The sequence below is a fragment of the Moschus berezovskii genome, chromosome 25 (assembly GCF_049115385.1).
Source record: "Moschus berezovskii isolate FMDL1 chromosome 25, NW_MosBer_1.0, whole genome shotgun sequence".
NCBI lineage: Eukaryota > Metazoa > Chordata > Mammalia > Artiodactyla > Moschidae > Moschus > Moschus berezovskii.
The window spans coordinates 48,915,910-48,928,240 of NC_142484.1; the positions used below are offsets into that span (position 1 = coordinate 48,915,910).

The 12,331-nt window shown below is 47.6% G+C and overlaps 1 protein-coding gene across 1 annotated transcript in view; it reads right to left on the minus strand.

The window, feature by feature from the left end:
* Positions 1-5,332: 5,332 nt before the first annotated feature.
* Positions 5,333-12,331, minus strand: part of VSTM5 (V-set and transmembrane domain containing 5) — a 34,808-nt gene continuing 27,809 nt past the window's right edge. The window contains exons 2-4 of the mRNA XM_055416222.2: positions 10,511-10,837; positions 10,272-10,412; positions 5,333-10,162 (exon numbers count right to left, since the gene is read on the minus strand). Of these exons, the coding sequence (XP_055272197.2) occupies positions 10,119-10,162; positions 10,272-10,412; positions 10,511-10,837 (512 nt within the window). The 3' untranslated portion in view covers positions 5,333-10,118. The remainder of the gene's footprint in view (positions 10,163-10,271; positions 10,413-10,510; positions 10,838-12,331) is intronic.

Genomic DNA, 12,331 nt, shown 5'->3' on the forward strand with positions numbered 1-12,331 from the left:
TCTGCAAAGCCTCAGGGCCAGAGCCCTTGTCGCTGACCACTGATCTAGTGGACAGATTTAGGTGCTTTCACTGCTGCGACCCAGCCTTGATCTCTGACTGGGAACCCAAGCCCTGCTTCAAGCCATTGCAGGCTGAGGCCACCCGAAAGCAATTAGAATTCGGAAAAATGGTACAGATAACCAGTTTTAATTTTCTTCATCAGCAGGAGAAGCTGTTTTAGCATGTCCTGTATAAAAAATTTCTAGACGGTAAAGACAGCACATTTGTGGGTGGAAGATTTATTTTTTACATGTCCTTTGTTAAAGCTGATCTCTGGTTGACCTCTCCTCACACCCTCTGTCTTGGTCTTTCATTGACTTTCACTTTCCTACTCCTGCTCTTTGTTGATGCCTTAAATACTTGGAGCTAAAGTCAGCTCTCTTTATATCGCCCTTTAGGATGACAATGAAAAGCAGTCACCACAGAGAAAGCTCTCATGTTTTCAAAGCAGCAAGCACAGTAACACAGTTCAGTCTCTCAGTCGTCCAGCTCTTTGTGACCCCATGAATCGCAGCACACCAGGCCTCCCTCTCCATCACCAACTCCCAGAGTCCACCCAAACATGTCCATCAAGTCGGTGATGCCATCCAACTATCTCATCCTCTGTTGTCCCCTTCTCATCCTGCCCTCAGTCTCCCAGCATCAGGGTCTTTTCAAATGAATCAGCTTTTCTCATTAAGTGACCAAAGTATTGGGGTTTCAGCTTCAACATCAGTCCTTCCAGTGAACACCCAGGACTGATCTTAAGGATGGACTGGTTGGATCTCCTTGCAGTCCAAGGGAGTCTCAAGAGTCTTCTCCAACACCACAGTTCAAAAGCATCAGTTCCTCAGCGCTCAGCTTTCTTCACACTCCAACTCTCACATCCATACACGACTACTGGAAAAAACAGTAACGCAAGTGGTACTCAAAAGTCTGACCAGAACTGGGGTTTTGCCCTGAAGTTTGCTGTTAACTATCTGCAAGGTCACTTCCAGAAATTTGTTTATAGTCATACTTCACAAAGATCATTGTTTAAGGATTATTCAGGAAGTCTGTAAAAGTGAAAAACTGAGACCAATGTAAACATCGGAAAGAATGACTAAAATTATGGTACAGTGGTCCCAAACACAGGCACTCGTTTGTACTTCTCCAAAAGTTGAGCCTGAATGACTGAGGAGTTTTTCTACTCCTGATGTTCTGACTTGCCTTGCTTACGCACCAGAGAAACTTCCATGTTATGCTGTCTTTCTTTCCCTATTTAGTGATTTTGAGCTATTGTTTCAGGCTATAGTTGGCCTGAAATCTGGTAGATGAGGGAGAAGTTTGAGGTAGAAAAGTAACATACAATCTGGAAAACTTCCTTATGACTTGGTGATACACCAAGATGAGGCCAGTGGCAGAATCTCTTCCACTCAATTTGATTCATGGCCTGTCTTTTAGCCTTCTCTACACATAGTCCCATCCCGATCCCCTTGACACCCAAAGAGAGTGCTGTGGTCTGTGGTAACCAGCCCCAGAAATCATACATTTACCCTCTAACTTCACTGTCAGATTTCTTTGCCAGAACACCATGAAATAAAAGTGAAGAGTCCTGATAATTTCATGCTGATCAGGAATTCTAATTGGCATTTGTATATCATTGTTGAATAAAAACAGAAAACTGAATTATTAAATAAGTTCATTTTAGTGAGAAAAAGTCCTTTCAAACTGTGAGGTACCTGAAGGAGAAATACTTTTAGCATATTTAGAGACAGAATTTCCTGGACAACCACTGGTCTGTTGTATCAATGAACCTATGGGTGCACTTGATAAGGTCAAATCTGAAGCTCAATCCTTTGATTTTACATTAGTAGTGCTCTTTCTCTCTCTCCCAACACTCAGTCTTTGCTAAATTTTACAGAAACCCCGCCAATATTAGAAAACATTTAAAAAAGACAACGTGATCAAAATATAGGCAGAAGACCTAAACAAATTTCTTCAAAGAAGATGTACCAGTGGCCAACAGGCACTTTTCACAGCATGAAAATATGCTCACCATCAATAATTGTTCAGTTCAGTCGCTCAGTCGTGTCCGACTCCGCGACCCCATGAATCACAGCTCGCCAGACCTCCCTGTCCATCACCAACTCCTGGAGTTCATTCAAACTCATGTCCATCGTGTCGGTGATGCCATCCAGACATCTCATTCTCTGTGGTCCCCTTCTCCTCCCGCCGCCAATCCCTCCCAACATCAGACTCTTTTCCAGTGAGTCAACTCGTCGCATGAGGTGGCCAAAGTATTGCAGTTTCAGCTTTAGCATCAGTCCTTCCAATGAACACCCAGGACTGATCTCCTTTAGGATGGACTGGTTGGATCTCCTTGCAGTCTAAGGGACTCTCAAGAGTCTTCTCCAGCAACACAGTTCAAAAGCATCAATTCTTCGGCGATCAGCTTTCTTCACAGTCCAACTCTCACATCCATACATGACCACTGGAAAAACCATAGCCTTGACTAGATGGACCTTTGTTGGCAAAGTAATGTCTCTGCTTTTTAATATACTATCTAGGTTGGTCATAACTTTTCTTCTAAGGAGTAAGGGTCTTTTAATTTCACGGCTGCAATCAGCATCTGCAGTGATTTTGGAGCCCAAAAAAGTCTGACACTGTTTCCACTGTTTCCCCATCTATTTCCCATGAAGTGATGGGACCAGGTGCCATGATCTTTGTTTTCTGAATGTTGAGCTTCAAGCCAACCTTTTCACTCTCCTCTTTCACTTTCATCAAGAGACTTTTGAGTTCCTCTTCACTTTCTGCCATAAGGGTGGTGTCATCTGCATATCTGAGGTTATTGATATTTCTCCTGGCAATCTTGATTCCAGCCTGTGCTTTTTCCAGCCCAGTGTTCCTCATGATGTACTCTGCATAGAAGTTAAATAAGCAGGGTGACAATATACAACCTTGACATACTCCTTTTCCTATTTGGAACCAGTCTGTTGTTCCATGTCCAGTTCTAACTGATGCTTCCTGACCTGCTTACAGGTTTCTCAAGAGGCAGGTCAGATGGTCTGGGATTCCCATCTCTTTCAGAATGTTCCACAGTTTATTGTGATCCACACAGTCAAAGGCTTTGACATAGTCAATAAAGCAGAAATAGATGTTTTTCTGGAACTCTCAGAAATGCAAATCAAAACTAGAATGAGGCATCACCTCACACTAGTCAGAATGGCCATCATCAAACAGTCTACAAGTAATCAATACTGAGAGTGTGGAGAAAAGAAAAGCCTCCTATGCTGTTGATAGGAATGTAAATTGGGGCAGCCAATAGAAATTATGGAGAACAGTATGGAGGTTTCTTAAAAATCCAAAAGTAGAGTTAACATATGATTTAGCAGTTGTACTCCTGAACATATATCTGGAGAAAATCATAATTTGAAGACACTTGCACCTCAGTGTTCATTGCAGCACTGTTTACAATAGCCAAGACATGCAAGCAACCTAAGTGTCCATCAACAGGTAAATAGATCAAGAAGATACAGTATAGACACACACATACACACAACAGACTGGAATATTACTCAGTCATAAAAAGAATGAAATAATGCCATTTGCAGCAACATGGAAGGACCTAAAGATAATACTAAGTGAAATAAGACACAAGACTGATATCATCAATGTGGGCTCTAAAATATACAAATTAACTTATTTATTAAAAAGAAAACAATAACAACAACAAACATATACACACTATCTGTATAAAATAGGTAAACAACAAGGACTTACTGTAATGCTAGGGAACTGTATTTAATATCTTGTAAAGCCTCTTGATGAAAGTGAAAGAGGAGAGTGAAAAGGTTGGCTTGAAGCTCAACATTCAGAAAACAAAGATCATGGCATCTGGTCCCATCACTTCATGGGAAATAGATGGAAAAACAGTGGAAACAGTGTCAGACTTTATTTTTGGGGGCTCCAAAATCACTGCAGATGCTGATTGCAGCCAGGAAATTAAAAGACGCTTACTCCTTGGAAGGAAAGTTATGACCAACCTTGATAGTATATTTAAAAGCAGAGACATTACTTTGCCAACCAAGGTCCGTCTAGTCAAGGCTATGGGTTTTCCCGTGGTCATGTATGGATGTGAGAGTTGGACTGTGAAGAAAGCTGATCGCCGAAGAATTGATGCTTTTGAACTGTGGTGCTGGAGAAGACTCTTGAGAGTCCCTTGGACTGCAAGGAGATCCAACCAGTCCATTCTAAAGGAGATCAATCCTGGGTGTTCATTGGAAGGACTGATGCTAAAGCTGAAACTGCAATACTTTGGCCACCTCATGCGACGAGTTGACTCACTGGAAAAGACTCTTATGCTGGGAAGGGTTGGGGGCGGGAGGAGAAGGGGACGACAGAGAATTAGATGGCTGGATGGCATCACCAACTCTGTGGACATGAGTTTGAGTGAACTCCGGGAGTTGATGATGGACAGGGAGGCCTGGCGTGCTCTGATTCATGGGGTCGCAGAGAGTCGGACACGACTGAGCGACTGAACTGAACTGAATGTGTATAATAGAATCCCACTTGGCCTAAAAAGAAAATAGTTTAACTATGCATATTGTAGTATGTGTAGACAGATATGTTCATATATAGCAGGTCTAGAAGGATACACTCGAGTTTAACTATTGAGTAGGACTGAATTTTTCTTTATATATGGGCTTCAATATTTTAATTTTAAAGGATTTATCTCCTTTGCGAACACCTACCTAGTGTGTAAAAGGTAGTGGAGATATCACAAGTGAAATCTAATTTTAAAAATTACACAAAAGCACTTATTTATTAAACAGACTCACAGATCTCACACTTATGGTTACCAAAGGGGACATGTAGAGGGAAGGGATAAATTAGGAGATGGAGATTAACATATACACACTCTGTTCCGTTCCGTTCCGTCGCTCAGTCGTGTCCGACTCTTTGCGACCCCGTGGACTGTAGCCTACCAGGCTTCTCCGTCCATGGGATTCTCCAGGCAAGAATACTGGAGTGGGTTACCGTTTCCTTCTCCAGGGGATCTTCCCGACCCAGGGATTGAATCCGGAGGCAGACGCTTTAACCTCTGAGCCACCAGGGAAGCCTGCTGCTGCTGCTGCTGCATCACTTCAGTCGTGTCCGACTCTGTGTGATGCTGCTGCTGCTGCTGCGTCGTCACTTCAGTCGTGTCCGACTCTGTGTGATGCTGCTGCTGCTGCTGCTGCTGCGTCACTTCAGTCGTGTCCGACTCTGTGTGATGCTGCTGCTGCTGCTGCTGCTGCGTCACTTCAGTCGTGTCCGACTCTGTGTGACCCCATAGACGGAAGCCCACCAGGCTCCCCCATCCCTGGGATTCTCCAGGCAAGAACACTGGAGTGGGTTGCCATTTCCTTCTCCAATGTGTGAAAGTAAAAAGTGAAAGTGAAGTCGCTCAGTCATGTCCGACCCTTAGCGACCCCATGGACTATAGCCTACCAGGCTCCTCCATCCATGGGATTTTCTAGGCAATAGTACTGGAGTGGCTTGCCATTTCCTTCTCCGCAGGGAAGCCTACTATATATAAATTATGAATAAGAACCTACTGTACAGTACCGCTGCTGCTGCTGCTGCTGCCAAGTCACTTTAGTCATAGTACTGGAGTGGGGTGCCATTGCCTTCTCCAGTACAGCACAGGGAACTTATCAATAATCTGTACTACCGAATATGGGAAAAGAATCTGAGAAAGAATGGATATATATATATATGGGCTTCCCTGGTGGCTCAGATGGTAAAGAATCTGCCTGCAGTGCAGGAGACCTGGGTTGGGAAGATCCCCTGGAGGAGGGCATGGCAACCCACTCCACTATTCTTGCCTGGAGAATCCCATGGACAGAGGAGCCTGGTGGGCTACAGTCCATGGAGTCACACAGAGTTGGACACGACTGAAGTGACTAAGTGCACACACACACACTCACTGGTGAGACTCAGCCTGCCAATGCAGGAAACTAGAGTTCAATCCCTGGGTCAGAGAGATGCCCTGGAGAAGGAAATGGCAATCTGCTCCAGTATTCTTGCCTGGGAAATCCCATGGACAGAGGAGCCTGGCGAGCTACAGTCCAGGGGGTCACGAAGAGTCAGACAACTATATGTATATATATATAACTGATACACAGCAGATTCGCTTTGTTGTACACCTGAAACTAACAGAACATTGTAAATCAGCTACTGAGAGAGTCAGTTCCCAGGCAGATTGACAAGAAGTCTGGGGTCCCTGAGGAGGAGAGAGGGGTGTGGGGTTCTCGAGGAGGAGACGGGAATCTGGAATTCTCAAGGAGGAAAGGACAAACGTCTTTTTTTTCCCTCTACATACCTTAGTCTTAGTCACATAAAACGTTTTTATCTTTAAGCCCAGAACTGATGATTACACAACAAACAACTCAGTTTAAACTCTGTACTAAGGATTATATAACAACAATGTATCCTGCTTGAGGACAGTTTCTCCTTCCTGAAAACCTGGCTAATCCTGTTCTCTCAAAATGTAAATTATGGGAGTGGGTCCAGTAAGCTCTTTACAACCTGGAGACACTCTTTTGATTTATTGTAATAACTAATTTAAAAGTATATAACTCCCTTGCTTAGACTAGCGAGGGGCACTCTCCATCCCCCTTCTGGTGTCTATGTCAGAAGCTTTCTCTGTGCCTTTTTATACTTTAATAAAACTCTGCTACACAAAAGCTCTTGAGTGATCAAGCCTGGTCCCTGGTCCTGAAGCTAAATCTTTGAAGATCACAAATCTGATATCGTTCACTGTAAGCTATCACTACACTACAATAAAAAGTTTATTTTAATTAAAACAAAAGCAGTACAAATAGTGGACCCAGTAACTGTGTTCTCAAGGGCTGGAAAAGCTTACGGTGGGGACAGGTGATGGATGGGCAGACACACGCACGTGCTGGAGATTCACACTGTTCCTTATCAGAAGCTGAGCTGTGGATAGATACACTGCCCGTAATCACAGGGACACACTCTGCTTTCAGCAAACTAGAAGCATCTGAGTCTTCCCTGGAAACTGGGCAGAAGAAACAAACTGGATATATAAAGGCTGATGATGGAGAGGGTTTTCCTTCACCAAACGGCCCTACAGTTTCACTCCATCACATTTGGCTCCTCGTGGTTCCATCTCCTAGCATTCTAGTCTGCCACCTCTTCTCTGCCCTCAGTACAGACACCTAAGCCTTTCTGAACCCGATCCTCTCTCAGGCCTTGTCTCTGCATCCCTGAACTGAGCCAGACATGCTGATAACCTTCCTACCTCTCACTGCCTGAGCTCCTCAGCTGTGTGTGGTTTGATTTCAAATCAGAGGGAGCATGAAGTCCCACGGGGTGTTTAGCATCTCCATGGGACTCCACAGGACCGAGGTTCTCTTGCAGCAATCCTCGCCCACCTGGAACACCATGAAATGAGAGAGAAGCGTACACGCCTCTTGGGTGTTTGAGATCACAGCCTCAGGACATTCTGTCCACAGGGCACGTACGTTCTGTCCCGCTACAGCCTTGATTTGGCCCCTTCCAGAAGCAGGAAGAGCTCTACTGAATTGTAAGTCACATTCTGGAAGCAAGAGCTTCAAATTAGTCTTCTGGTTATAACACAGGGGAGAACAATGGTGTTTTTCTGACTTGCTGAAGAATGTTTATGGTTAGAATCAATGTGATTAATTCCACTGTCATTTAAAACTCTGCCAGGACCCTGGCTCTGGCTGAGGGTTTTGCTTGTCTGTGGCTGACGGAAACCTCTTCTAGGCCTCTAAGTTCTCTGCAGGGATAGACTCACAAATAAAGGATCAGGGCTTTATTTTTAGGTTTTATTTCAGCCTTAAAACAGTTTTTTTTTTCACAGCTTGAAACATAACTTACAGTTTAACATGTTCAGTGGCTAAACCTCTATGATTTAATATTTTCTTTTTTGGAAAATAGAACTCCCAGGCTCAAGAATCAAGAACTTTCCACAGGAATATTCAAACTAGGGGGAGCTTTCAAAGTGCAAAATAGAGACATGGAAAGCTGAAGGAACAACCCTTGATGAAGATTTGGGGTGGGGGGGCAAATTTAATTTACATCTGGATTGGTACCTCTCGCTGGGTATTCTTTTCCACTTCTCCTTTTATACTAAGATTACCACCCCTGACTTCTGAGAAGCTGAGAGGCAGAGTTCTGGAAAGCAGGTAAGGTGTCAAGAGGATGGAAGTTCTGGCAGACAGCTAGATTTAATCCGGTTTCCTGCTGACGGGCTTGCTGCGTGAAAAAGGGACAGTCAGGTATCCTCTCTGGCATGTCCCCTCCTGCTCCCTCATGGTGCTGGAGATCAGTACAAGAAGCCCGTCCTCCATGGCGGAGGTCTGGTTCCACTGGCTGCTGCATGGGGAAAGGGCACAGGTGTGTCTGTGTACACCTCTGTGACCGAGAGGTGGCCCGAGGTGACCTGTGTCTGTCATGTGCTTGGGCTACAAATCAGTCATGCAGATTAGCTGCTCTCTGGCATTCTGAATCAAGTAATGCATTCGATCGATGATAGCTCCCATAACCCCAAAAGATTCCTTCCTGTAAGCCTGGAGACAGTATGTAGGCAAAAGCCTCATACTAACGTCTCCAGACCACTTTCTGGAAGCGATGTGGATACTTGGGACTTGGAGGGAGGGAGAAGAGAATGTTCTAGATCTCCTTCATGTGTGCATGGGTGAATCTGCAGCTGAGGGCTGGGGACACAAGTAATAAGGTCAAGTTCCACCAATAAATGGAGTGGTACCTTTGATCTGTAGCTAAGAATGTTGGAGAGGAAAAGGAACCCGGAAGATAAATTCAGGCCTGCTTTAGAGCTTGCTGAAAGGAGAGATAGAGGTACCCATGGTGGCCAGTGACCTCGGAGGCTAAGGGCCGGGGCCAGCTGTGGCCCATCCCCAGTGGCACCTGGAGGCCCAGCACTCCAGGGCGTTTGACTTTCTCCAGGACCCGGCATAGCGCTCATTGCGTCCTAGGCTCTGAAAGATTCTTCACAGCTTCCTTTAATTGCTCGGAGTGCTCTGTGCTACTGTGGGCTTTGCTTGATACTCTGAGGGTGAGGTAGGTGAGGGCCAGGTATTCCCCAGCCCGCTGGGAGCCAGCGAGGCCCTGGCATGCCGGGAAGCGTGAGTGACTGAGGGGCAAGTTCGAAGCCCGGGGTGACTTTCCTGCCCATCCTGCAGCCGCAGCCTTCACACAGGCGGCGTCCCCAGCTAGTCAGGGGGCCACCCGCATGGAGACGAGCTGCTCTTCTCACAGTGGCCTCCCCTGGGGCCTCAGGAGGGAAAGTTTAACGCTGGAGTAACAGAGGAAAAGAGGCGATTCTCTCCTTGTCCCTTGTTCCCAATGGTGGTCCCCCCAGAACAAATTTAGCTCTTCTCCCTAAAGCTCCAAGCCACAGGGAGGGGGGGTGCTCTCCCTGCTCTGAGAGGTGTTCACAGCAGTCCCCACGGGAGAAGCTGGAGGCGGCCACAGGCAGAGAAGACCAGAGCACAGAAAGCGTGTTACCGCGCTGCACGCTTGGTCTGGAAACACTCCCGCCTCTGCTATGGGGCTTCCCGATGGCTCAGGAGGTAAAGAACCCAAGGAGCCACAGGAGACCCGGGTTCGATCCCTGGGTCGGGAAGACCCCCTGGAGGAGGAAATGGCAGCCCTCTGCAGTGTTCTTGCCTGGAGAATCCCATGGGCAGAGGAGCCTGGTGGGCTACAGTCCATGGGGTCACAGAGTCAGACACGACTGCGCACAAGCACTCGGGCCTGGGGCCCCTCCAGCGCCCGCCGCCCCGCCGGAGCAGAGGGCAGTGAGGAAGCAGACCGGGCACTGGGCTGCCGCGGCCCCACGGCCGAGCACAGCGCCGGCTCACAGCACCGCCCTCCTTGTTGACCTCCGTGCCACTGAGACTGACGCGTTCCAGTCCAGAGCCCAGCTCCAGGCAGTCAGCTTCAACATGCAGCAGCAACGGGTGGCTATGGCAGAACAAGAGGCTCGGGCGGGACTGGCCGTGCGTGTTCCTTTCCCTGGAAAATCACGTCTTCCTCTTGAGGTAGGAATGTCACTGGGTCTTGGCTAACACTCTACATCCTGCAGCTCAATCTCCTCTGTTGTGCTTTCTGAAAAGCAAAAAGACACACTGACTGTGAGTTGCCACTCGGCTGGGGGTGCTTTTTGGTGAGAAGAAGGTAACAAGGGCACCGATCGTCACAAGGCGCGGAGAATTACCTTTGAGCTTGTGTCTCCTCTTCCTTTGGAATTTATAGGCACACTTATTACAAACCCACATGAGGCTGATCAGCAGCGCGGCCACAGCAGCGAGAAAAGCCAGGAAGACGGCGACAAAGTGGAGGTCTTCATAGAGGATCTCTGCGGGGGTGGGGGGGCAGATAACGTCTCAGTATCAAGTCGGCCTCCCACACACTCCCAGTCTTCCAGAGGCACTGGGGTCCCCGGGAGCGTCTCACCTGAGACGTGCAGCACGATGGTGCCAAACCGGCTGCTCCCCAGGCGCTCGGTCACCGTGACGATGTAGGAGCCCGAGTCCCGCACGCCCACGCTGAAGAGCTGGATGGAGCCGTTGTCGAAGGTGCACACCCTGTCCTTGTGGCTCTGGGAGATGTTGGCCTGAGTCCCTGGCTTCCATTCCACGATCTTCTGCACCCCCCAGCTGGACGTGTACTTCCATTCGATGGTGGGGATCCCATGGCAGGAGTAATCAACCGAGAGCAGGATGTCCTCTTCCACCGTGGCGTTGATGGCTGGCTGGGGAATGTACAGTGATACGCCCTGACCTGTGGGATGGAGTGCTAGACGTGGGGCCACTTACATGGGCTCGCAGGGAAGTCAACTTCTATCCTGCATTCGTTCAAGTATTTATTGAATGCCTATCACATGTCAGGGGCTTCCCAGTTGGCGCTAGTGGTAAAGAACCCGCCTGCCAATGCAGGAGTCATAAGAGACATGGGTTCGATCCCTGGATTGGGAAGATCCCCTGGAGGAGGGTATGGCAACCCACTCCAGTATTCCTGCCTGGAGAGTCCAATGGACAGAGCAGCCTGGTGGGCTACATATAGTCCATAGGGTTACAAAGAGTTGGACACAACTGAAGCGACTTAGCACACATTACATGTCCGGCTCTCTTCTGGGTTCTGATGCTGACAGTACAGAGGTGAATATTATGGACTGAATGTTTATAGTCCCCTTCCCCCCAGTTTCTATGAGGAAGCCCTTCCCCGCCCCACCCAGGTGGCTATATTTGGAAGTGGTGTCTCTAAGGAAGTAATTAGGGTTAAATGAGGTCATAAGTGTGGGGCCCTGCTCCAGTAGGATTAGCGGTTTGGCTTTTTGGGGTTTTTCTTGCCGTGCCACATGATATGTGGAATCTCAGTTCCTCAACTAGAGGTCAAACTCACACCCCCTAGACTGAAAGTGTGGAATCTTAACCACTGGGCCACAGGAAAGTCCTCAGGGATTAGTGTCTTTATAAGAACAGTCTCTCTCATATGGAGAAAGGACCATTTGAGGTCACAGTGAGAAGGCAGATGTCTGCAAGCCAGGAAGAGAGCTCTCCTTGGAAACCAAAACCTGCCAGAACCTTGATCTGAGACTTCACAGCCTCCAAACTGTGTGAAAATAAATCTGTGTTGCTTAAACTCCCCAGTCTGCCATATTTTGTTATGGCATCCCAAACTGGAACACTGAACAAAACACAAGGTTATCACTCACTATTTCCTAGAGCTTCCATTGTATAAGGGAGACATACAAGAGTTAAATAAACACACAAGATCACTTTATAAGTGCTTTAAAGATAATGAAACAGGTAGGTGGGGATGGAGGTGGTACACAACATTAGACAGGATGGTCAGAAGAACCTCTCTGTGGAAATGAACTGGACCCAAGGGACAGAGAGGAAAAGGAGGCCATCATGTGAAGACATGCGTTTCAGGCAGAGAGGGCAGCGGAAAGACTGAAGTGAGAGTGAGCTGGCATGTCCGAGGGACAGAAGGAAGGCCAGAATGTAGAGCACAGGGAGCCGGGAGGAGTTCAGGAGGCGAGGCTGGAGGGCTGGGCGGGACTCGGCTCGTGATGTGAGAGTCGGGGTGATGGGAAGACGGAAGAAGGCTGAGAAGAAAGGTGACATTCTCCACTGAGCTTGAGAAAGCCCACCATGGAGAATGTGTGCGGGTGAGGGAGCCACTGTGGAGGCAGGAAGAACAGTCAGGCAGCTGCCGCAGCGGCTACAAATGAAGACAGCCTTGGAGAGAGTGAGGGGGTCTGACTTAGGA